A 26,535-nucleotide genomic window follows, 5' to 3' on the forward strand; every position below is an offset into this window, starting at 1 on the left:
TGACCAGTTTCTGAACAATAACTGTTATTTTACAGCAACAGCACTCAAAGTATTACACAATCCTTACTGAGATAGTCCCCAACTGAATTCCAGCTATGCCCAGAATAAAAATGCATTCTCACCTGTAAACTATCCTCTCTCGATGGAGGTCTTCCAAGCCACAGCAGATTTCGGCCGCATAGAAAACAGCCCGTGGCTCTTCAAATCCTGCTTCTCCCATGTGGTAGATGTGGAACTTCAGGTCTCCACCGTTCATCAGAGTCAGGACCAAGCAGAGTGCATCTTTTGTTTCATAGGCATAGGCCAGACTCACCTACAATAAAATCAGATCATTTCAGGACTAAAACAAACCTAACATAGCTCCAGAAAGCACAGCACCCAGATACAAATATGCAGAACTGTGCTGACTATTCATCTTTACAAATACCCCAGATATGCAGAGACAGAAAAAGCTCTTGAAACAAGATGTTACTCAAGCAGGCATTAATGGTAGTTAATAGCTAACTGCATGCTATAATGTTTAATGTAAAGTTAAGTGGTGCAGAGGAGCTAAAAACAATGGAGGAAACAGCAGGAGTAGTGAAAAGGCCAAATATAAAGAGGTCGCTGCAAGACGACACTGTGCAGTTGATTTCTCTTCAGTGAAATAAGGACAAGTACAGGTAGATAAGGTTGCTCAGTTATCTCAGTGCATCCCCTTTGGGATCTTTTCAGAGCTGGTTTCAATAAAAGCTTCTCAGTGGAAAGTCCAGCAGACTGCAGGCCAGGCCAATTGTGTGTGTACTCTCTCCCATCAAATATGGCCTGATTTACAATCAGCTGGGAAGGACGGGACTCATGAGACAACCCTTCCTATTTAGCCTAAGTTTCAAGTGCTGCACATTGATACTGGGACTAAAGCCATGGAACATTTTGTTAAATGTAAGTGCAAAACAGGAAGGAAGGAAGGAAGGAAGGAAGGAAGGAAGGAAGGAAGGAAGGAAGGAAGGAAGGAAGGAAGGAAGGAAGGAAGGAAGGAAGGAAGGAAGGGTGAATGGTCCAAGAAGAAGATTGAGGAAGTCATAGTTAGATGGAATTGATAAGATTCTTAGCACAAAAGAGAGGTGAGAAGCTTAAAAAACAAAATATATGAAGCGATGCATGAACATGGTTTTCAAGGACCAACAGGTATATAGAGGTATACTAAATATGTTGGCCTGGTGTAGTTTTAACTCTATATGTTTTCCTCTTCCCACCTCCTGCCCTAACTGCTTTGGCTTACTTTTTCTAACTCCTTTTCTGTGATCTACATAATGTTTCAATCCCAAAAGGGTGTAGAGTGATCCATCTCTATGTACAGTATGTAAGCCTTAGATATATGGAAGAAGGAGCAGAGTTATAGGTAAAATTGGCCATTAGCATTTAGAGCTTCCACAAAGCATTTACTGGTAGTTCCAAGATCCCATATAAACAGATGTATGAGAGATGCCGGTAGTCCTGTAGCAGCTATAGATTTAGCATTATAGGTTTATAGGACAGGAGGGGGAAAATCCAACATCCCCTTCTTGCCACTTGACTAAGGAAATCCCACTTACTTTAGCCCTGTCCATCATGGAGCAGAGACTGAGTGAGTGGACAGCAAGTATTTGTATGACCAACCCTTTCTCAAACCGGGCAGAAGTAAAGCAGTTCCTATGTACTTACTACAAACCTACTGTTCACTTTCTCCAGTATCTGCTTCTCGTTTAAGGCCATGGCTTCCCCCTTCCGCTTTTTTATCCGTTTTTTCTCAAGCTTCTTGCAGGCGTACATCTTTCCGGTGGCCCGCACCTGGCAAGCACAAACCTTTGAAGGGAAGAAATGAAGGGTGATGGTTTTGGCAGTTCACGAAATTTTATCAGCGTTATCAGTTAAGTGGTTTATTGGATTCTGAAGTCATTACTTTGATATCTTCAAGCAAAAATGCTGTGATATCTTAGCGATTAAATGGTTTATTGACTCCTTCACAAAAGTCTCAGCTTTTACTGCAAAAAAGAAAAAAAAAAACACAAGTTCATAGCCTTCCTGCTGAGAATAATATGACAGTCCTGGAGCTCAGAATCAAACCTAAATAAATGGGTTAAGATCTCATTCTTGCTGAATCCTTATATGTTTTGCAGCCATTGGTATTTCCCTGACTGCAAAGTTTGGGGCATCAAATGTAGGAAGCAGCAAGAAAGGGCTTTAAATACTTAGCATATCAGTCATGCTATTCAGAAAGGTACTTGTGATCATCATCAGCTCTAATAACCAAGATCACATTCTTGTGAAGTTCTTGTTCAGAAGCAGAAAATTATTCCATACAGTGGCTTCCTAAAAGCAGGCAGGGGAGCTGCCTCCTGTGGTTGGTCAAATTACATACCTCTCCAAAGCCTCCCTTCCCTAGCACACGATATTGGCGGAAAGTGTTCTTGGTTACATGCTGCCTAAGAGAAAAACAGGTAAATTGCCCATTAGAAAGGTGAAGCCTTAGTTCTATTCTCCTTTGAGCAATACAACAGGCAAGCAAAATTTTATACGTGAGACCAGTGAACCGGAATAAAGACGAAATCAAGCTCTAGCAGGCTAATGAGGAAAAAATCCTGATAAGGATTGGATTTGTTTTCATTATGTGACCAAGATTCCCACTCCCACCTAGCAGTCAGTAAGATTGTTAAGGGCAGGAAATAGGCTCTTTAAACTATATACTGTATAAACAATAGATCCAAAGAAGCTGGATCACAAGTACCACAGAGTCCACAATAAAATAAGATTTACCTTTCCAGATACTTCCACTGTAGGAAGCGGTTGAAGTAAACGCTGTCAAGATAATCAGCAAAAGGTGCCGCACTAAGATAGTCGTGGATGAGCCTAGAAAAGGAACTAGAGCCTCTTAGGGAAATTGAAGTCACCCCATGCAGAAAAATAAAGATGATGAATGAGCCTGATGCTTCAAAAAAATTGACTGGACGCAAGTTGGAAAACTCTCACAGAATTAGGAAGGCTCATAATTTATTTGGTCACGGCAATTCCAAAGACACTATCCTATAGGAAAGCCAAAAATGTAATACCCAACTTAGATAGCACTAGGAAAGTGATTCTCATTTATAATGCCTGTTAGAAAGAGCAGGAGTCCATTGATTCATTACCCATTTGATAAAACTTTTTTCCACAGATGCAGTAGAGGACTAGAAGATCGTTGCTAGACAAATTTGGGCCAGTACCTGTTACCAGATAATATAGAGGTTTGAGATATAGAACTTCCTTATTTCTATATGCCCTGCCTCTCTTGAAATCAATATAATGGACAAATGGTGTCTAAGGGATCTCTAATATGGTTGCTAATCAGTTTGCAAACTGGCTTATTTGGGGGAGCACGCCCTCAGCTATCTAAGGAAGGTATAGTGTTTTCCAGGACAAGGAGTATGACCCAGAAGAAAATGTCTGAATCTGAAACATAAGGTTAGGATCTCTTCTTTTCCACCAGTTCTCAAAGCTTTAACAGCTCTGCTAACAATCTAAATATTACTTGTTAAGAAGATGTGCACAAAGATGTTCTGCTCTACGTTGCCTAGTAGCTCTTCTATGACAGAAAAATGAATAATACTATACAATGGGTTCTAAAATTTATCAATAACAAATTCTCCATGCATTTGATGAAGAGCAAGCTTAGACCTTGTTGAGTGACCAATTAGTGTCCAGGAAAGGTACACAGTATTCATCAAATTCCACCCACTCCCCTTGCTCACTTGGTAGATTCCTTAAAGAGTTCTTTACTTGATTCCTCTTCCAGTTGCTCAGAACACAGATTTAACAGCTCCAAGGGTACTTCAGGGACGTGGTCCACACTCTGAGGACAAAGCATCAGTGTCAAATGAGGATTCACAGTTCTGCAAGAAGCAACGGTTTCTCTCCCAAAGAACCAGTCTTTGGCAGAATTATCATGGGGCTGGAGGGAATGGGGCAGGGCAGCAGCAGGAATAAACAGGAAGAAATTACTGTAGTCTCTTGGTGTTTCTCCTTGCATTGCTAGACCCTTACAGGTTGTTGTAGGATAGAAACTTTGGCAATGAATGATGTCGATACTCGGTGATATTGATTGTTATTCTACAAGAACCAGGCACTGAATAAGAAAGGGTTGAAATGGGCATTTGCATCATCATCACAATCATCTCAAGACTGCTGAGTTGTGACCATCCTGACTTTTACACACACACACACACACACACACACACACACACACACACACACACACCACAAAGCCCTGATAAAAGACCAATAGAGTTCTCTTTAAAGCAATTGCTCTTCCCAAAGCCCAGCTTATTATTAGAGTAACTCACAATGAGCCCCTTGGCTCCTTTGCTTGGCGGCCACAACCTGAGAAGCCTCTCACCTTAGGGTTCAAGTATACTTCAATCAGGCGCTTCCCACATTCTTTCCGTTTCTCATCAGGGGTCACTTCATATTCAGCCTGCAATGAGAGCAAATGATACCATTGTTACAGATCTCTGCTAGAAATAAAAACACATCTGAAAAGGTCCAAAACAGCTATTCTGTGTACAAAGAGACAAATCAGGGAGAATATTCTTTGTGTGCTCAGTATCAGTAAGCTGTCCAGATTTCGATGAGTGGCAAATAAATTGAATGAGTGAATGAGTGAGTGAATGAATGAATGAATGAAATATCTTGAGGAGAATCCGCTACTGCAGTACATTTTGGGGATAACACTAGACTTTGCTCTGAAGAGAACAGAACAAGGAAATAGCAGCAGGGCTACATGCATAGTATGAAATGGATGCACTGTGGAACCCCTGATGAAAAAATGTGTAATTAGTGTCCCCATCCCCAACAAATGCTCATATTGAGTTGTGCTTACCACAGCATCCAGGAACTTGACACAGCGCATGAGTTCCGGTCGTGTGTTACAAAAATGCCGGAAAAGCAGACATCCAATTGGCTGTTTATCACACAAGCTGTGGTAGTCCCGCTCTGGAAACAAAATAAACATGGTCTCATTATGAAAATACTTGAATCCTCTTTCACTGTGATATGGCTGAGTATTTTCATAATGAGACATTGAGACAGCACTTAAAACCACTTTTCAACACATTGACTTGCTGGCTGAGAATTTTGAAAGTTGCAGTTTGAATACATCTTGTGGGGGAGGGGGGATGTGCCCTTTTGGGAAGGCTGTGCAGCATCATTTATCACATCTAAATAATTATGTTCAAGAATAAAACCAAACCCACAATTGCCCTGAAAAAGCCATCTTTTCACACTGAACAGTCTCCAAGAAAGAAATCTTCTATTTCCTATCAAATAATCTCTCTGTAGTTGTATGACATATCCTTTGTCCAACAAAATTCCAAGCAGGCTTTCCTTGAGAGAAAATCAGCTCAAATAATTGCTTCCAGAGAAGATTTGGTATTTTGTTTTAACCTCCTGGTGACTATTCTCAGCTAGAGAGGAAAGGAAGGATCTTATCTCTATTCATGACTTTTGAAGTTACCCTTTTGTTTCTTTACTGCAGAAGCAAAAAAGAGAAGCCTACCTCCCTCAGTTACTTGCCAGAATTAACCCATCATGTTTTCATTAATATTTTTCTGCCCTTTGCTTCATTTTTACACCCAAGACATTGAAGCTCTCTCTCTTTTCTCTCTGTCTGTTAATTCCAAAGATAAACCTCATTCCAATCTTTACCATTATCAAGAAAGCATAGAGGGAGAGAAAAATAAATATACAGTTCATTTGTTGAATTGTTCTCTCATGGTCTTTGTTCCTGCTTTGGGCATGTCAATACGAAGGAGGCAAACATTTAGGAGTGACTTCTATCAAGGGGCAACAAGATAGCTTTTCAATGAAGGTTCTGTTGCATCAGCTTTAATTAGGAGATGACATAACGATTTGCCCATATCAAGTGAGAAAAGGAAGATCATTACTGGGACCCTGGGCAGAGAGAAATAAACAGCTTTATCTGAAGGTGTGTTCTTAATCCTCATAGGTAGGTGTCTAGTCCACCATCTAGTTTGATAAATGATACACAAAACTTAATGGTGTTGAGAAACAGATTTTATATAATTCAGGGACTGATTCATTATCTAATAATTCCTGTGAAGACATCCAGATTTTTTTCCTGGTCAGAATGCCTGCTAGATCAGCTGAATTGAACTGAAATATATAGACAATGAGAAAATTGTTCTAATGTTCTAATAATTTTGAGAAAGTCCAATTTTATCAATTTATATGTTGGAATTATACCCTCTTTCCTTTGGGATCTCACAGTGGTGTACATAGCACTTCTTTCCCTAATAACATAGCACTTCTTTCCTCCATAGCTGAATGTAGACGTGAACTGGCATCTTCCTGACCAACACCTTAACTATTATTACTCAGTAGCTACTCCACAGATATCCTACAAATCCAAATGATTACAGAGTCACGTTTGAATATATCAGGTATTTCATGCATACTTTACACAGTAGATTCCTCTTCTAAGTGATTACTAATCACATCATCTCTATAATTATCCATAACTCTGTACTTTATTTTTTATCACTCTCCTTCTCTCCACAAAGGTTAGTACAACATCCTGTCTAAAGAGATTTTCCTCCAGTATTACCTCCATTTCATCAGTAATTAGACTTAATATTGAAGTCCAGAAATGAGGATCACAGCATAACTGTACTAGCATATATCTAACAGCAAATGTAATAAAATGGTTTCATGCTATAAGCCCCCCCCCCAGAGCTGCTTTGGAATGAGTTGGGTGGCAAATAAATTTAACAAACAAACAGCTCCAAAGAATGCTTGAGGTTTAGAGTTAAAGTATTATTTGAAGACATTTGTTCTCAGAAACACACTAACACAGTTATGCAATGGACCTCATTTCTGCATACACTTCTAAGCTGGGATTTTGAGAAAGAAAGAGCAATTACAATTTGTTAGACACCATTAAAGGAAGGTCAATAGTTTTGTGCCCAGTAAAACAATGTTTAAAGATTTTTCAAGTTGGTATTGAGCAAAATGCCCAATAGTGCCCTTACACATATTCTCAAAATTCATGGTGTTGTTTCATTATCCTGCTGCATTGTTGGAATCAGGACTAATCATAATTTCCCAGGAAGCCTCTTGCCCATAAATCAGCCTGCCCCAACCCTCTCATGGCACATGTTGTAAGACTCTCCTTCTCTGTGCAGCAGTTTCTCTAAGGAAGCTGTGGTTTCCTGATCTGTGAAGAAAAACAACACCAACTCCAGAAACATGAGGGGGAGGGGCCCCATACAAACGAACCATTTCTTCCTCTGATAGGAAATGAGTACACTGAATGAGGGAAGGTGAGGGGTTCAGAGCCTGGCAAGATTATTCTTCAGATCTTAAGAACATGGTCAAGCCAAACACAGGCAAGAGTTACGTGCTAGACAGAAACTTCATATTAGGTTGATTTGGCCCCAGGGCTCCATTGAGGGAATTGAGGGAAGTTAATACATTATAGTTGAAAAATAGATTTCCCGAGAGATGGGAAGTTTCACGCTTTTCTCTAATCTTTCAACCACAGATTGCCAATTTCACACAACTTTGCTCGCTATATGATACAACTGCACAGATTAGAAAACCTACATGCTGTTCTGTGCCCCGCTCACAATCTTTAGATACATCTATCTAGGTCTAGAACAGTGGTTCTCAACCTTTTTAATGCCGCGACCCCCAACCGGTCGTAAGTTGAGGACTACTCAACCGGTCGTAAGTCGAGGACTACTCAACTGATGCAGCACCATTTGCAGAATGGGGCTTTTGGCGGGCTCAGCAGGGCAGAGACAGCCTGGACAATTCCTATTGGCTTTTGAAAGCCAATAGAATTAGACTCTATTCAAGAGAGTCTATTCCATTGGCTTTCAAAAGCCAATAGAATAAAAGGGAGTAGCACAGCTAAGGAAAAGGGAAAAAAAAATGGCGGACTGCATTGTTTGGCGACCCCCGTGAAATGGTCGTTCGACCCCAAATGGGGTCCCGACCCACAGGTTGAGAACCACTGGTCTAGAACATCAAGGTTTTAATGTGTACCACCTCGACATATACAATAGCATTCACTGTGTCATCAACATTTTTGATTGGGCATTATAAAGAGTTGGAAAGAAAACAGTTAGATATTACAGTTATATGACAGTTAGATATTACTCCAATTTCAAGATGGGGAAGAGAAAAGTGTACTTTCCTAATTAACTCAGGTCAATATTATTATTCCTAAGAGAACAAATAGCTAAGCTATGCAGAAAACGTCCAGGTTTTTACGGTCAGCATTGAAATATTGGCCGAGACCCAAAACTGAATTTTCCTCTTCCATCAAACACAAGATAATGCATCAGAAGGAATAATTAAGTAAAACCACTCAAGGAAAAAGCCTAAGCATTATTGTGGACAGCACAAGGAAGCCCTAATTCAATGGTGGCGAAGCTATGGCACGGGTGCCAGAGGCGGCACTCGGAGCCCTCTCTGTGGGCACATGTACCGTTGCCCCACCCTTGCCTCCCCCTGTGACCCCCTCACCAGCAGCCCCCCTGGAGGAGAGTCACTCCTGAGCGTGGCCCACGCGGAGCAGCGCAGCCAAGGACATGGCAGCCAGGCAGCGTAGACAAGACTCTGCTCTCATGCCCCATCGCGCACAGTTGATGCTGCAGGGTGCGGGCAGAGGGCGTGGCCGTCATGGCGCTGCTGGGCTGCCTGGGCGATCTGCGGCAGGCCCTGGAGGCGGTGAGTGGCCCTATGGGCAGGCAGGGTGGAGGCAGAGCGGGGGTGGGGCAGGGGTGGAGTGGGAGCGGGGCCAGTTTTTGGCCACTGGGTCTCTAAAAGGTTTGCCATCACTGCCCTAATTCAATGCCCAGCTGGGATCAATAAGAAAAATGGTTATATGGGAACAGAAGAGAAACTGGACTTAATGAGTCAGTGGTATAATAATATGATCTGTATTCAGTAAGTCCCACATTTAATCCTTTGACTTGAGTTCCAAGGAATCAGTGCAAAGTTTGATGGACAACAATCTAACTCAATACATATCCTTCATCTTTAGAATGAAGAATAGGAACAGACTCACCATGATTCTGTGTGTAAAAAAGCAAGTTTGGGGATGAGCTTCTGTGCTTCAGCCTAAGTTTACGCCATATCATAATTATGTCAATGTAAAATTTTCAACTGGTGCCACTTCTTTCAGATTCCTTATTTAAGGTTCAAAAAGCCTCACGTACAGGTATCCATGAATCCATTTTCCAGGAAGAACATTCTTAGATTCTAGGCAAGCAGAATCCCCATCACCAACTAGATCCCAATTTCCATTGCATTTTTCAAACAAGTAAGAAAATTCCTTTCTGAGCAATGAAAGGAGCTCAATTATTCTTTTGCTACTCTGTGCAAAGAAATTCCTGCCACCTCCTTCCAGTAACATTCTATATATGCCCAGAGAGAAAAAACTGGAATCAACAATTGTGGATCAGCATTCATCCAAACTACCAGCCCCTTTGATTTTCCTTAATGCAATTATAGTACTACAAAGTTATTTTATTTTCTGGGAGAGAAAAAAGTTTCAAAATAGTATGGTGTATACACTCAAAACAGCCAACTCTCCATTAAAATATAGGAAAACAAAACAAAACAAAATCAAGTCTTATGTAAAAGAGTTCCTTTAAATAAAAAGCAGTAATATTTTTTAAATCAGAAGTATTTATTTGTTTATCAAATTTATATAACTGCCCATCTCACAAATGCCCATCTCGTGTCCTAGTGAAGTGGGAAATGGTTACTAGATTTTTAAAGCTGCCTAAAGGAACAGCACAGACTGAAGCTTAAGCCTGTTCCTCAACATCCAGATCCTAAGAGCTTCTCTAGCACTGAGACCGAACTTGGTTGGCTACAGGCCAAGAGACATAACTGGGCATTTTCAGCATATTGAGACCGTGCTATGGGATCAGCTTGACCGAGAGCCTCGTGTGAATGTTAAATAGGCAAGAAGAAAGTGCTGCACCCTGAGGAACACCAGAAAGCAAGGGACGTTGACTCACCCTCTCCTCCCGCCCCCCAATGTTGACTGGAACTGATCGCAGAGGAAGAGGAGAACCACTGCAATGTAATTCTCTCCCTGATCCCTAAGGCCAATTCTAAATGATTGATAGCATTTGTACTCAAAGCTGCTGAGGGATAAATTCAGGAAAGTTGAATTGCCCTCATTTTAGTCCCACTAGACGTGTTCAACAAGCAGAAGCAATGCTGTTTCCAGTGCTGAACATGTCTGAAAAGATAATCCACATCCTCCAGATTTATCAAAAAGTTCAAAACTTTCTACTAGCATAGATTCTCATATGGTCTTTAATTGGGTTTACTGTAAAATGTTAAAATATTATGCACATTTAATGTGTTACAGCTGTGCTTGGAACTTTTGAAGACTGCGGTGTGAGACTGAAACTTTGATCAGTGACCCTTTTAGTAACTATGAATCCACATGCTCTCGCCTACTCTGAATGGCAGTTGCTCATAAACAATTCAAGCAGGTTTTTTTCGAGCCTTCGTCCTTGAGACTGTCTCTGAATTTAGCACACTGTAAAGTACAGATGTGCAAAATTTACCATTTTAGGAACAGAACATTAAGCAAATGGAATGGTCCATTTCCTCTCTGGACCATGCTAACTGAGCCGCACTAGGGATAGTCTGGAGATTTTCTGAAAGCAGTTTATAGTATTCTAGACTTAGTATTCTGGACAAAATAAGAGAAACTCCAAGATATTCCTTGAAAAACAAATTTTGTTTTGCAATTCCCTCCTATAGAGGTAGTACTCAACTTACGACCATAATTGAGCTCAAAACTTCTGTTGCTACGTGAGGCATTTATTAAGTGAGTTTTGCCCCATTTTACGACTTTTCTTGCCACAGTTCTTAAGTGAATCACTGCAATTGCTAAGTTAATAACAAGGTTGTTAAGTGAATCTGGCTTCCCCATTGACTTTGCTTGTCAGAAGGTCGCAAAAGCTTATTACATGACCCTTGGATGCTGTGGCCGTCATAAACATGAGTCAATTGCCAAGTGGCTGAATTTTGATCACGTGATCGTGGGGATGCTGTAATGGTCATAAGTGTGAAAAATGGACATATCACTTTTTTCAGTGCCATTGTAGCTTTGAACAGACACTAAATGAACTGTTGTGAGTCGAGGACTACCTGTATTCTGCTACTTTGTATTGTCCCCTCATAAGACCATCAGCAGGTCATAATGAGAAGACACAGTACAAGGCAAGTTAGGTAATAATGTCAGAAATATTTTTCATTCTAGTGGCACCATTATGAAATCCAGCACAGTTGTGCAAATAGATAAAAGAACACAATTCACAGAGGATGAACGAACACGATCTCGTTCCAAGCATTTGAAGTCTTTTTTTCCTTACAACCAAGCAATCCTTGTACCAGTGAAATGGGGTCAGTAAAGTTGCAGGCAAAATCTTACTCCTCACCCAATGTATGCCGAAGATCTTCACACTGGCTGATATGTGGGAACTGCAGCATTTGGCGCCATTTCTTACTCTTGCCTTTTCGATTCCCACCTCCACCTACATGAGACAAAGAAAAAAGAAAACACCAGTAGAGAGTGCTTGCACTTAAAGCGGTATATAAGTCTCATAAATAAATAAATAAGTCTCATAAATAAATAAAGTAGTGACAAAACCAGAACACATTATTTATAAATACCCTGTTTTTACCAATTGTTGCTCACCATTGGAACTCAATCAGTGGTCAAATCTACCCTAATTTTTTTCTGAGCAATCTATTATTAGATCAGAGGTAGGCAACCTTGGCTCTTTTATGATCATGGACTTCAACTCCCAGAATTCCTGAGCCAGCCATGCTGGGAGTTGAAGTCCATGAATCATAAAAGAGCCAAGTTTGCCTACCCCTGATCTAGATTGTAGAACATTTCCAAAGGACTCTCTGCAGACATAAATGATGAAAGTATAACTGTGAAGAGCTTCATTAAGATCACGGACCATCTCCCTGTAAATAACCTTCAATGACATAATGCATTGAAATATGATCTCCAGGATTTTCTTCCGTATCACAACTGCAGGTAAACATTACACTCTACTTGGTGCCAAGTCCTGAATATGCAAATGAACTTGCTTCACAAAGTGCCAAAGGAAAGGAACTTTAAGATTTTACCTCATAGGGCTGTGCAGTGCTTGAGATCACATGGGGACCACACAGGAGCATAAATATAGCACCTATCTGAAACTCTTTGAATAAATCACATCTCTAGGACTGAGTGCAGCCACAGAGAGCAGCTGTGTGATTCTGGGAAAAGATGCCACTTCTTAAAAGAATTGCAGACTGATGCTATATTCACACACTTCAGGGTACCTAATCCAAAGTCTTTTGCACAGCCTTACTGCTAAGCAGTCAAGTCAATTTATGGCTTGCCAATATAATGATCACTTGAGTTTGGACATTAAATAAGGATACGGTCTAAGCCTAAACCAAAGTAGCAATATGTAATTTACAATGCTAATAAAAAGAAATTAAAGTTAATTGCTGACTTCCTCTAAAATGCTCTTAGGTACTATGATGGATTATAGGAATGTAAAACTACTTCAGTTTCTATACGTACCAGTAATTCGTCATACAGTATCCATCAACCAATTTTTTTCCACTTAGGCCTTTTTATTGCCTTGAGTACCTAGACAGCATTAACCCATACAGATGCTTTGCAGAAAAACAGATTCCACCCTGTGTTCCCCACAAACACCTCCATAACAGTACAAGCTACACAGGGTAGTTACAGTCTTAGTATTCTTACAGCAAAGGAATAGAAGATTAGAAATACTGATATGCAAGACCATCTAATCAGAATATGTCAGGATTTATGGCTAATAGTCATTTTTTCTTTCAATGCTTATACTTCTAAGAAGGAAGCAAAAGGGAAGTTTATTCTTAAGAAATATTTGTCAGCCCGACCTTTAGTTACAAACCAGAATGGTTAAACTGAAATAGGTTGGCCAAGTTTCCTGTGAAACTCTTTACAAGAAGATTTAAATGCATCTATAGAGTGGAGGAAGACAACAGTCAGCTCCGCTGCCCAGAAGTTAGCAACTGCCTCACTAACTGAAGAAACTGCGTTCATTACTTTTGCAGCTTACAAAGAATGCTGGTTCTTTGTACCACCAGCATTCAGTCCATCCTTTATGTAATCTATGGTAATGGATTGAATGGAAGATGAGCAATATTGCTAGAAAATAAACCTTCATGTTTGAAAGACATGTACAGTACAGATAATTTGTTATATTGAAAAAAAGGATATTTAGAATTAACACATCACAGTTCTGAGACTCATTTTACTGCTTTGGCTGATCTCAGGAATTGACTTGGTTGGCTCTAGTTATTGCTTAAATGGGGGACCATCTTCAAATTCCAAGGGTCTTGACCAGGTTAGGAAGTCAAGAGGATATCCTGGAACAATAACGAATCATTTCTGGAGCACTGCTAAAAAATGCATGAATGAAATCATGACGGTTTCAGCTTGAGGGCAACTTTACCTGGAAACTTAGCCATGGGGTACAGAGAGCAGGAAAGGGACAGAAGAATACAAAAGACTGATGTGTAGCAAACCCTTCCTTTTCTTTTGTATTAGAGAAAAGACATTGCTTAAAATGGCACAAAATAATTGTGCCATATGATTGACTATACAAATCTAGGAAGGAAGTGAATCAAGGCAATGGGCAGCCGGCTGTACAATATTCTCAACTGCAGCTCCATAAAGGGAGATGATAACGAGCACCAGAAGTAAATATTCCTTATAAAGGTCTATGTTGTAAAAGTTTTAGCAATGCAAGGCTCCCGGAGCAATCATTTACCAAACCCCTGCACCAATCACTTTTTCCTTCCAAAGAAGAAATCCATTGCAAAGAAAAAGAAGACAGCAGATCAGCCATTCTACTCATCTTATCTCTGCAGAACAGTCATCTACCATGGCAGAATTGCTCAAAAAGGGGGAAAGGTCCTCCAATTTCTCCCCTAGTAAAATCATTACTAATTCCCTTTAGAAAACATTTGTACTGTAAATAGGATTCACTATGTGTGCATAACTGTAAAGAGGCATAGCTTAACAAATGCAGCTTAGATTTTGTAAGTTATTTTGAAGTCTAGAGGGAATGTATAAGGAGAAGCGAGCCAAAGAGAAGCATATCATAAAGATACACAAAGCTGATGTTCTCTTTGATGAGCAGCAGAATGCTGTAAAATCAGAGTGCATATGTATTGCTGAATGTATATTTATATATGAAAAAAATGTAGAATGTTTAGCTATCGTAAAGACTCCTTAAAACTGTGATTCCTTGTATGTTCATAGATGCATGATTCTGTCAGTCTGAAAACCAAGAATGACACGTAATAACTCTTCCCAAGCTTTATTGTTCTTTATTGTTTCAAACCTATAGACAAAATCTTGCCAGACTGAGCACTCTAGTTACAGTAGCTACATCTATAATATTCTCTGTTAACTATTAGAGAAAGGCTGTCTTCACCCTTTTTCTCTCACATTTGCTGTCTGGGCTGAGTTGCCTTTTACTCCTCTGGTATTTCCCCCCCCCCCTCCTTCCTAGGGATCTACCTCTTCACTACATTCCACCATATAATGTTGCTGTACATCTATAGGACTTATTATTGCTGCATTCAAGATCACTATCTCATACATTTGGAACCCCATTGCTTCAGTTTCATCTTAGTATTGTTGCATCTCAGGGTTGGGAACTTCATCTTTTTTCCACCTTCCAGAGTCTTCACTGATATGACTGCTAGTGTAATTATTTGCCATTTTGAAGCAGGAAACATTAAATGGTACTGTAAGCTCTATAATAGGCTTGATTATGTGCCTTTGAGTTATTGTCAAATCTTAGTGACCACACAGATTTTTTCCTTAATAATCTGTCCCTAATCTGGTCTTTCTTCCAATGGTGCACTCAATGCCATTGTAATTGAGTCCAACCACCTTACTGCTGGCTGACCTCTACTTTTCTTTCCTTCCATCTTTCCCAGTATTAGTGTTCTTCAGAGACTTCAGTCTTCACATAATGTATAACTTGGCTGTTTGTGCCTCAAGTGAGAATTCCAGATTGGTTTGTTCAATGGTCCAATGTTTATTTTCTTGACTGTCTTTGGTATTCTTAGGAGCCTTCTCCAACAACAAAGTTCAAAGTTGTCAATACTCTACCTATCTTACTTCTTCAAAATCCAACTTTTGCTTCCATAGAGTGCCATAAGGAACACCATCGCTTGCACTATTCTGATCTCTATAAGTATAGACTGAACATGGCAACCCATTATCTTTTCCAAGGTGTTCATGACTACTCTACCAAGTGCTAGTCTACAACGTATTTCATGATTGCTTGTTCATTTACTGCTGATGGTTGATTCCACAAGGCAGAAGCTATTCAACACTTTTGACATCTTCATTGTCAATTTTAAAGCTGGTTTTTCTATTAGATTGATTTTCTTCATATTTAATTTTTTTCACGGTGCTCTTTGACTTTTAAAAATAGAAAAACTTTACTTCTCTCCCAAGCTCAGGAAATAAAAAAAAACACCAACTCTTTTTATTTGCATTATTATCTCATCTTATTCTTTTATTTCCATCAAAATATTAAATACAACACTCAGAGGCTGCCTAGCTCTGTTGTAATGCAAAATTGCTGCCATCAAAATGCACGATATTGACCAATATTGAACATTAGATTATGGGTACTTTAGCAAAAAAGGATGAAGATTTCATAGACAGATCGAACACCAAAAGTGAAGGAGGGTTAATGTCTACAGAACATAGTGTCACTTTTCTTAAAGGTATGTCTATACAAAAGAGAATTTGAGAACTTATTTAGCCTTGATGGCTATTTTTAATAAAGACTTCTTATTCAGAAATATAATTTGATTGGGAGCCACCCACACTTGGTTGAAAGATGGGCAGCTACATAAATGTTTTAAATTAGAAAAAAATCATGCAAGAATTTACATACAGATCTTATACAATAACCAAACATGTATTTATTTTGCTGTACGTACAACTGCAGCAAAACCAGAGCCAGCTGTATAGTATTACTGTTTGTTGTGCTCATTGAACAAAGCAAAACAAAGAGTTACTTTACAAAGTGAGATGGGTGGCATATAAATCTAATAAACAAACAAATAAAACAGGCCTCCAAGCTCTTTGGATGCCTTTTCCTACAAACTATCAGTTTTCATATTGGATTCAAATTGGAGCTTCTCAAAGATCATAAGAGTTCCATTTTATTCACATAGCTACTTAAGCCATCTCAATATACTGCATAAAATATATGGAAATAGTAGATCTCTGTGCCCTATAAATGTAAACGGTTTTCTTTTAAAATTGAAGCATGGCAATTTTTCAGTAGGATAAATGGTTGTACCTATGAGACAGTCTGTAGATAGAAACCTAATGTTATTGTATCTACTCTTTGTAACTCTCCCTATAAACAAGCTTGTGCATTTCAAACACAACTCTTTGCACACTATGCAAATGACGAACATGGCAGGGGCTGGGGCTGGTTGCCTCACATGCATCCATACTTTTGCAAATTATGTCTTATAAAATGTATTGCTTCATTAGAACTAAAGTTCTATGTGAATTTTTGAAGATTCATTGTCACGATACTTCTGCACAAAAGAAACTTTAACATACATAAAAAAACTGCACCCCCATAGATGTATGGCTCGCTGGATTTACTTTGAAACACACATAAGACTGCAGATTTAACTAAGATCTTGAATCTTGATAAATACATAAATACCTAATCAGTCACATTTTCTCCTGTACTTTTAATGGACACAGTTTAAATTATATCCAGCTGTATTTGGACAATGACTGACATAAAAAAGTAATCTAAGTCTACTGTTTGAAAATCTTCCAGAACTAATAGCATGGTGTCTTCTTTTTTAAAAAAAAGCTAAGTATTTTATAGAAGATAGTGCATGGCTATTATTTCAAACATAATACAAACCATTCCCTCTTTATGACCAACTTAAAATTATGTACTGTATAATTCTATACCTTTATAAGAAAACTATTATTACAATGATCCAGACATTTTCTTTTCCTAATTCAATTTTTAACTTTCCATCTGTTTCTCTTTACTATCCCAAAGCATTTCAGCAGCAATTGTTCATTATGTCAATCCTTTCCTATGATTCAGGTGGTTTAATTATTAAGGATTTCAATTCTATAAATTTTGATTATTTACAAGTTTTTAAAATCTAAGACTTATTCAGAATCTTAATTTTCACACAGCTTATCAAAATAGCTACTAAATGATGAGGAAACACTTCCTGTTCTGATTAAAAGAAAACTAGATCTTTTTTGTCATACAGAACTCTTAAAAGTTCCCCATTGTTTCACAATAGCTTGCAGTCTTTTAATGACATTTTTAAATTTAAAAAAATTAAGACACTTTGGACACATTCCTACATGTGTTTCCTTTGACATTTTAGTTAGTATAATGAGTCTTGCTTAGGTTTCAATGATATCCATACTTTCTTGAGAGCATGTCCCAATGATATATGGCACAATTTCTGAATAAAATAAAGATTAGTATGCTGCCATAGTCTGAGTAATTGATTCTAATTTCCCACAAATTGTACATATAGGGAAAATAATCCTGTATAAAAACAATATAAATCTTATATAAAAGCAAAAGCACCTTTAAGAAAATATGCGTGGATGGCAGAGAGCTAAAGAACGTTTTCCAGCAATAAACTCGTAAACATCTACATGGCTTTTAATGCAAAGTCATTGCCTTAATAGAAATTAATCCAAAAGCTACTTTTTCTCTTTTGCAATTCAGCAACTTGGTTGATGAATTCAAAATTCAAACTGGCATTCAATGTGTTCATTGTGACCATAGGAATTGAATTAGAAGAACCAAGAATTTCACAAGTCAATAAACCCTGCTCCACATAAGCAGAACTGAAACAGTTTAGTAAATCCACACCCATAGATCTATACAAATTTATATACAATGCCTCACAGTCATATCAAACCTTTTGCAGAGAACAGATGTTATATGCATAAGTCTACCTGCCTATAAAAGCATAATGATAGATTTGCAATAGCACCCACGTAAATTGTTGTGGCCTGGTCCACTAAGTCTTAAGAGATTCGTCTGGTAAATACAATATGTTAAACTATAGCTTGTTCAATGAAACATGATTAAATTCTGGGTTAGTGTTATATGAAAATGAAACGTATCTGTCAGAAGCATATTGCTTTAATAAATTTGAAGGGATTCCCTTAGAATTGGGTTGTACACTGAGGCATTTCTAAGCTCCTCTCAAGCATGGGAAATACACTCTTGAGTTGAGGTAAGACTTCTGAGGATGCCCTCTTCGTGTCCAAATTGATACTAAAGTCCAAAGAAGTTAATCGTTTTAAACAGAAGAAGTCGGAGCATTTCGCTGGTATCACCCCGAACTACAGGTCCACCACCATAACCCATACAGCCCCTTTGATCAATTTCTCAATTGCAGTATCTATACTTGTTTCCACTACTTCGTGGACAGCTCCTCTGCCAGGCCTAGTAAACGTCCACTTCTCTTGGCTGCTAGTTGGTGTCTCGGAAGCTCTGCTGCCTGTTATTTCCGATAGCCGGGCAGCTCAGACTGCAAGAGCTCTCTGGCCACCGTGCCACAACTTCCTTCACGCGGATGCTTTTCAAACAAGCATCACCCTCCAGCCCAGTCTCCCCTCCGCCTGACCACTCAAGCCAGCCGGGCTGGCCCTCGGGACCTTCCACCGCTACCTTGTCACTGAAGACCACCCGGTCCTCCGCCCACTTGCCAGCCAAGCCATCTAGCCAGCCAGCCAGAGCACAGCTCCACCGGCCACCCCCTCCTCCGAAGACGTCGTGCACTGCATTAAGGACCGCGGTGCCCAGACAGGAGAGGGGACGCTGGGCCAGAAAGGACCAGCCTTGGCTCAATCCGGAGAATGCGCGGGGTTCCTTCCCTGTCATCGCCCAGCCTTTCCCAGCCGAGACCAGGTTCTCACCTTCGCGCGCCTTGAGCAGCACAGTGTTGGCCACGATATTCTCCAGCTCCATTGGGGCCAGCCCGAGGCGCCGCCGCCGCCGCCGTCGCTGCTGTCACCTCTTCCCACCCGACCGCTCTCGTTCACCCCCACCTCCGACCGCTTGGTCCGGCACCCAGCTACTGTACCTCCATTCTTAGCCCGCCCACTGCCTGCTCACTCCGACCAATCCCCGCGCGAGCATGGCCCGCATCGGTCCCTAAATGGCCCGAGGAACTCCCCCGCCTCCACTCTGCCCTTCTTTCTCATTGGTCGCCAAAAGGAAAAAAAAGCCACATAGAAGGCATGGGCCGCAGGGTGATTGGCTGAAACTGTTTCGCGAGGCGGGGGAAGCTCTTAAAAAGAGAGCTGTCGTTCGGGTCATCATGGTAAAGACTTTGGTTGAAAGGGCTGGGCTTACTTATCCAAAAATGCAATTGCTTGCGAAGGTTGCTAATCAGAGAGTAACAGGTGGCTTCAGAGGTCGTGAAACAAAAATATCACGTGTAATTCGCCTATAGACGAATCAGAATGCCGAGTAAGTTTCAAGGATTTTGGCTACTTGTGTAACTTAAAAAATATCTCCATTGAGTAAGACAGAAGCAGCAGCCTCTTCTCAGAGACAGATGTAAAGATCTTACAAATGAAAGCCCCAGTCGAATTTTTGGAGAATTGCTTTAGATGGAATTGGAATGAGTGTAGAATTGCAACTTTAATCCTTGAAGAACAAAAAAATATTATGTCTTGAACACTATACTATTCAACATTGTAATTGCTGAGCAAATTGGTAAACTTCTAATTTTGATCCATATTTTGGATGCAAATGCTGTTGTAAGTACAGACTCATTCTTCTTCAATTACTTCCTGGCCTATTTTTTTAAAGGATTGTTCTAGTGGTGTTAAAGCTAGTGGTGAATGTTTGTATAATTATTGCATTGATACAGTAGTGTGTTAAATATACCCCGATATAGTAGTTTCGCCCTGTTTTATGTCTATGGAGATCCTCAGTCATCCAGATCATAGTTATGCCAAAGATGCTTTTTCACAAGGCAGGTGGACTTTCTTGTTTTTCTTTGAAGATGTTAGGCTTCTCATCAAAGAAGCTTCTTCAGCTCTGACTGGATGGTGGAGAATGGAAGGATTTATACTGCTTGCAGACAGCTGGTCATTTGCATTCTTTTAGAGAGACGTTGATCTCTGTGGGTTTTATATACAGATCAATATTTACATTTTGAATCTCACCACCATTGGAGCACAAAATGGGACTTATCAGAACCCTACACCACCAAGCTGAAGGCCTGCCTACCAGCAAAGATGGCAGAGAAAAAGAACTAAAACATATCAAGGAAGCCCTCAGAATATGTGGCTATCCCAAGTGGGCCTTCCTCAAGTCCCCCAAAAGACCCAGCAGGAGCTCCTCCATAACAGAAGAAAACAAACAACAAAGCAACATAGTCATTCCATTCATTGCAGGAATATCGGAAAAGCTCAGGAGGATCTTCAGCCAACGTGCACACTTCCAACCCAAGAATTCACTAAGGCAGAAGCTTGTCCACCCCAAGGATAAAACACCTAGACATAAACTGAGTAACGTGGTATATGCAGTACCATGCAGTGAGCTATGTGCAGATCTGTACATTGGGGAAACAAAACCATGAAAGCCAGCTGGGTGACCTTGGGGCAGTCATTCTCTCTCAGCCCAACCCTTCTCACAAGGGTATTGTGGGGAAAATAGGGGGAGGAAGATGTGTTGTATGTATCTGCCACCTTGAATTATTTGTAAAAATAATAAAAGTGGAAAATAAATAAAATAAAAATACTGTAAATCCATTTGTGTTAATATATTCTGATATTTCTTTAAGCATAGACAAGACCATTTATTTTAGCTGCACGAAATAAAAGTTTAATGCTTTGTGTAACAAAAAGTGAGAATGCTAAAAATGAAGTCAAGTCTGTTAATGGATATTTGTTAAGTACTGTACATGAATAATCTACCATGGCTACTCTCTGACATGACAACAAAGATGAGATAAGATAAGTGCAGCATTGTTGGTCCAACAATTCGGTAGCTAGATGTGCTTTCAGTCATTTATAGTTTCCATAGTTCAATCAGGCTTCTGTAAGGAAAAAGGTGTACATGGCAAAATTAAAAGAAAAAAAAATGATCTCGGATGACGATCCAGCAACGTTGTCTTAATGTTGCAAAGAGTGATATTTATATGAGAAGTCTGCATCATACACTGTAATTAAATGCATTCTTGCAAATGGTTTCAAATCTAAGAAAAATAGGTATATTTAATAATCACAACATGTCCCTGTATCTAGGAGCAATACCAGCTCTAGAAGCTCTAGTAAGCTAAAAAGGTATATGAGTAATACTGCCTAATGAAAGGCTTGCCAATTCTTGGGTCAGTTTTATCCTATGTCACAAAATTCCCACGTTATCCAAACTGAGATTGAATCTGTACCCATTTTGGGACAGTAAATTCAAGTGAATTTAATATTATTAAATTTTTACTGTATGTGGCTGCAACATTTTACAATGTAGCAATCACTATATGGTTGTACAGTACCTATGAACAAACTAACTAAATGTATTTCTAGCCAAGAATTTACTCTTGGCCCTGAAAAGAGAATTCTGATTGCCATTTGAATGGCATATTAGATGATGTGGCTGCACAATTTGTACTACTACTACTACAAGGCAGTTGCTGTACTGGCAATTGGCACAACTGTTAATGTATATGTCAATTAGGAAACAATATCCTTGCTTCTAAAGCAGGAGTCTTCAAACTTGGCCCTTTTATGACTTGTGGACTTCAACTCCCAGAATTCCTTAGCCAGCATGGCTGAGCGTGGCTGGCTGAGGAATTCTGGGAATTTAAGTCCACAAGTCATAAAAGGTCCAAGTTTGAAGACCCTGTTTTAAAATCATGGCTTGAGCAATTCCTGTGACCCATGGCAGGATGTATTATAGAAATGGAAGATTTAAAAAAGTGAAGCCCAAGTACTGGCTACTCTCTGAGATATCAAAAAAATCTGAGTCACGACTATGAAAACCTATTTGGAATAGGAAGAAACCCAGAATAAGATATAAATATTAAATTTGAGATGATAATTATGGATGGTAAAGGTTTTATAGCAACTCGGATTGTTTTGGATTTGGATTTTGTTAAAAGGGAGGCTATTATGAAATGATTTAGAATTTAATACTGAAATGTAGCAAGAATATGCTCCTTTTTTCTCTCTTTTTCTTCTTTTCTCTTTGCTCTTTATTTGTTCTTTCTTTTTTTGGAATGAGATGGAATTAATAATTGGAGAATTTTTGAAAAAGAATAGATTTAAATAAGAGAAACTTGGGGTATCTGAATAGTAAATATATAGGTTAGTTTAAATTTTAACATTTGAAAAATTAATAAAGTATAAAACAGGATTTTTGGGATAGATAATGAGTTCTTCTAAACGCTTATTGATTAATGAAATTCATATGTAGCAATATAAATGAAAATTCATTTTAGAAATGTATTAATGAGATTATAATATATCTTAAATAAATGGAGAGTTTCAGTTTAAGTTCAAATATGTGAGAAATTATAGATTTGTATAGAATAGACACTGAGCAGTTGAAAGTTTTGATTGATTAAGAGAATTTATATTTAGATACATTAATGAATGATTTTATTCGAATCAATTTGATTATAATATTATATATAGAGAGGGAAATTTTAAGAAATATTGTGTGAACTGTATATTTATAATGCTATTGTTTTCTTTTTGTAATTGATCACCATATCTCCACGTTGGTTCTTAAGCTTCTGTTGGTGCAAAATGGAAAACTAACAAAAAATTGTTTAAAAAAATCTGAGTCTAACCTTCATATATGCACTTTTGGACAGAGAGGATGAAAAAAGGGAGATGAACTGCTCAGTTAATAGTAAAGAAACCAACCATTTTTGGAAAAAAAAAACTTGTCCAACAACATTCTTAATATTTTTAATTGATTAAACCTTACACGTTGACCTCCAACAGCCTTTGCAGCATGCTACACTATAGGGAGTAGCACAGGAAGAATCATTGTTTTTGTGTGCCTTTGAGTCCGGTGTTGACTCCTACGGTTTTCTGGGAAAGATTTTTGGAAGTAGTTTGATATTGCCTGCTTCCTAGAGCTGAGAGGGTATGATTGGCCCAAGGTCATTCAACTGATTTCATGTGGGACTAGAAGTCATAGTTTCCTGGTTTACGTATGTCCTATAAAGTGGGCGTGTAAAGAGATGGATCGATATCCATATGAGAGTTATAATTTTGCAATGGGCTACTATTATCAGTATCTCCCTATAGCACAGTGGTTCTCAACCTTTCTAATGCCGTGACCCCATAATACAGTTCCCCATGTTGTGGTGACCCCCAAGTAGGTGTGGCCACCAATATGAGGGAGTAGGACAGCTAGGGAAAAGGGAAAATAATGGCGGACAGTGTGGTTTGGCGACCCCCGTGAAATGGTCATTCGACCCCAAATGGGGTCCCGACCCACAGGTTGAGAACCACTGCTATAGCAGATGGGATACTGTATGCAGAGAATTATTTAGAATAATTATTTAGAATAATTCTCAGTGTGATCCATAATTCTTTCTGTTTCATCCTGCCCACAGTGCAGTTCCTGAGGTTCTCCAGTTTTAATAAACTCTTACTAGTCAATACACACAGCATGAATTTTCTGTAACCTCTTTGTTGCCATCTAGTGGTTGCTCAGATTTGTGCAGCCCAATTAAAGTAGCCCTACTCTTTCTTAAAGGCAGAAACTTGACTGATCACCTACCTCCACCAGTGCTTTGGGTTAAGAACTCCTGGAAAAGTGTATCAAATTAACTGGTAGCAATTGGTGTCACACAATCAATATTGTCATCAATGATACAACTCTTGCAGGTAGTGAAGCCACTTTTGTAAAGACGCAGCATATTTAATTAATTGTTTGATATATAAATGACTTAACTTCAAAAGAGAGAGAGTCAGTAGTATAGTGGTTAAGGCATCAGGCTAGAAACCAGGAGAATTATGTTCTAATCCTGCCTTAAGCATGAAGTCAGCTGAGTAACCTTGGGCCAGTCATCCTCTCTCAGCCCTAGGAAGGAAGCAAGGGCAAATTGCTTCCAAAATACCTTGCCAAGAAAACTGCAAGGACTGAATCAGCACTGACTCTAAGGCACGTGCGCACGCGCACACACACAACCTTCAAAAGTAGCCTAAAGCAGGGCTTTTCAACCTTTTCACCCATTGTACCACTTTTAGGATATGACAACATCCGAGTACCACCAGTCACCTAGCAAGGTGTCAAAAACTTGACACCCCCCCAAAAGGAAAAAAGTGATAAAGTACAGGTAGTCCTCAACTTACAACAGTTCGCTTAGTGACTGTTCAAAGTTACAATGACACTGAAAAAAGTGCCCCCCAAGCCACAGCCAAGCAAGACACCTGCCTGCCCACCCAGTGGTGCTCTTCCTCCTGTCCGAGGTTTTTATTGTTGTGAGCATTTCTGTTGAGGATTGGCAGCAGGGGTGGGGGGGGGGTGTTTGGTTTTTATTCCCCCCCCCGTCTGCTGGGTGGTTGCAGCAGGTTTTGGTCACTTCACATGACCCTGGGACACTGTGACCGTCATAAATATGAATCAGTTGCCAAGCATCTGAATGTAAATCACAAGACCCTGGAGATGCTGCAACATTCCAGCTGATCGGCGCTTCTGGGCTCAGCAAAAGTGCCAGGATCAGCGCCAAGCTCCAGCTGGAGCCTGGTGCTGATCCTGCCACTTCCACTGAGCCCTGACAGCCCTGCAGCTCCAGCCATCTCTCGCTCAGGCTTGTGCGGTGCTGCCACTGGTTCAGCTCATTCTCCTTCCCCACTACTTTTCTAGGATGGTCGCGTACCACCTGCCAGGTGTCAATGTACCACAGGTGGTACCCGTACCACTGGTTGAAAAGCTCTGGCCTAAAGCAACATAAACAAATCTGAAATCACATCATAAAATTAAATAAACAAAAAGAAACCAATGCCAATAACAAACGGCACACATCAGGAAAGTTAGAAACATGATTAAAACATAACACAACTAATTTGGATTCACAGATTGCTCTGCCTCAGAGCCTGCTGGAAAAGCCATGTATTCAGAACTTTCTTCATGTCAGGATGGTGTAGACCAGCTCCGGTTGCCTGTCTTGTGAAAGGCCCAGTGATACACAACAGAAAGGGAAGGAGGACAAGTTTCTTCCCTTTACCTTTATACTTAGTCAATGGTGCAAGACAGCTTGGAACCATTAGGGAAAATACCGTGCAAACACTATCAACTTATATCTGTATGTGTTAAGCCAATTATTATTTTGCTACAGATGAATTGCTTTTTAGTAAATTGGACTAAGAAAGTATTCCCCAAGTGGCTGCTTACAAGATACACTGGAATGACACTTCCCTCCATCTGAAGGACACCTGGTGGAAAAACCTGTCCTATGTATTTATTAGTTTTCATCTAGCCCAGTGGTTCTCAACCTGTGGGTCGGGACCCCATTTGGGGTCGAACGACCATTTCACGGGGGTCGCCAAACAACACAGTCCGCCATTTTTCCCCCCTCTTTTCCTTAGCCAATAGGAATTGTCCAGGCTGTTTCTGCCCTGCTGAGCCTGCCAAAAGTCCCACTCTGCAAACAGTGCTGCACCAGTTGAGTAGTCCTCAACTTAGGACCGGTTGAGTAGTCCTCGACTTACTACCGGTTGGGGGTCGCGGCATTAAAAAGGTTGAGAACCACTGATCTAGCCAGACATGTCTTTGAACTCTAATTAGTGAATTTCTGCCACATGCCTGAAGGGGAATCAATATTCTAACAATACTACACAACTAACCTAGAATTCTATATATCTCTGACCTTTTGGGAGTCCCCAAATACCCTGTCAGAATAGCTTAAGACTCTGGAGTTTATTTATTTATTTAAAATATTATGTGGCCACCCATCTTTCAACTAACCTTGTAGTTCCAATCAAGGACACACAGTAGGAAGGTGCTATTCTATAATGATAAGCAATCATTTCTCAGCACCATTATTTGACGTTCGTGAAAGATAGGATCTGTCGAGCCTCTCATCTAGACAACTTTTGCAAAATTGTCACAAGGGTTACCGAAAGACCCAGGAAAACTCTCTGTTCTGGAGTAAAATGCTTTGGTTGAAAAACAAAAACAGTTTGGGTCATAAAAACGTTAATCAAAATGAATTCAGATCATCCAGAAATGCCTATCCAGATGACCTATTGCCTGCCTAGCCACATTGTGTGATAATGGGCAAACCAAAGTACAGGCTTTAATTATTTAGATCATAGGGGTAAAGAGGGCTTTTTGAGAAAGTAAGATCACATTTTCTTGCAGAGTAGCTTTTATAGATTCTTGATTTTTTTTAAAAAAAATC

The 26,535-nt window shown here is 39.6% G+C and overlaps 1 protein-coding gene across 2 annotated transcripts in view; it reads right to left on the bottom strand.

Moving 5' to 3' along the window:
* GRK6 (G protein-coupled receptor kinase 6) overlaps window positions 1–19,241 on the bottom strand; it is a 31,433-nt gene extending 12,192 nt beyond the window's left edge. The window contains exons 1-9 of one of the 2 annotated variants that reach the window (XM_039356692.1): window positions 19,076–19,241; window positions 11,487–11,582; window positions 4,874–4,986; window positions 4,391–4,468; window positions 3,747–3,847; window positions 2,776–2,868; window positions 2,381–2,444; window positions 1,684–1,824; window positions 123–313 (exon numbers count right to left, since the gene is read on the bottom strand). In XM_039356692.1, the coding sequence (XP_039212626.1) occupies window positions 123–313; window positions 1,684–1,824; window positions 2,381–2,444; window positions 2,776–2,868; window positions 3,747–3,847; window positions 4,391–4,468; window positions 4,874–4,986; window positions 11,487–11,582; window positions 19,076–19,127 (929 nt within the window). In that variant the 5' untranslated portion in view covers window positions 19,128–19,241. The remainder of the gene's footprint in view (window positions 1–122; window positions 314–1,683; window positions 1,825–2,380; window positions 2,445–2,775; window positions 2,869–3,746; window positions 3,848–4,390; window positions 4,469–4,873; window positions 4,987–11,486; window positions 11,583–19,075) is intronic. The other variant, XM_039356693.1, reaches the window with a different exon arrangement.
* Between the last annotated feature and the right edge of the window lie 7,294 nt (window positions 19,242–26,535).

The sequence above is a fragment of the Crotalus tigris genome, unplaced genomic scaffold (genome assembly GCF_016545835.1).
Source record: "Crotalus tigris isolate CLP2741 ecotype Arizona unplaced genomic scaffold, ASM1654583v1 scf7180000018829.1913635, whole genome shotgun sequence".
Lineage (NCBI taxonomy): Eukaryota > Metazoa > Chordata > Lepidosauria > Squamata > Viperidae > Crotalus > Crotalus tigris.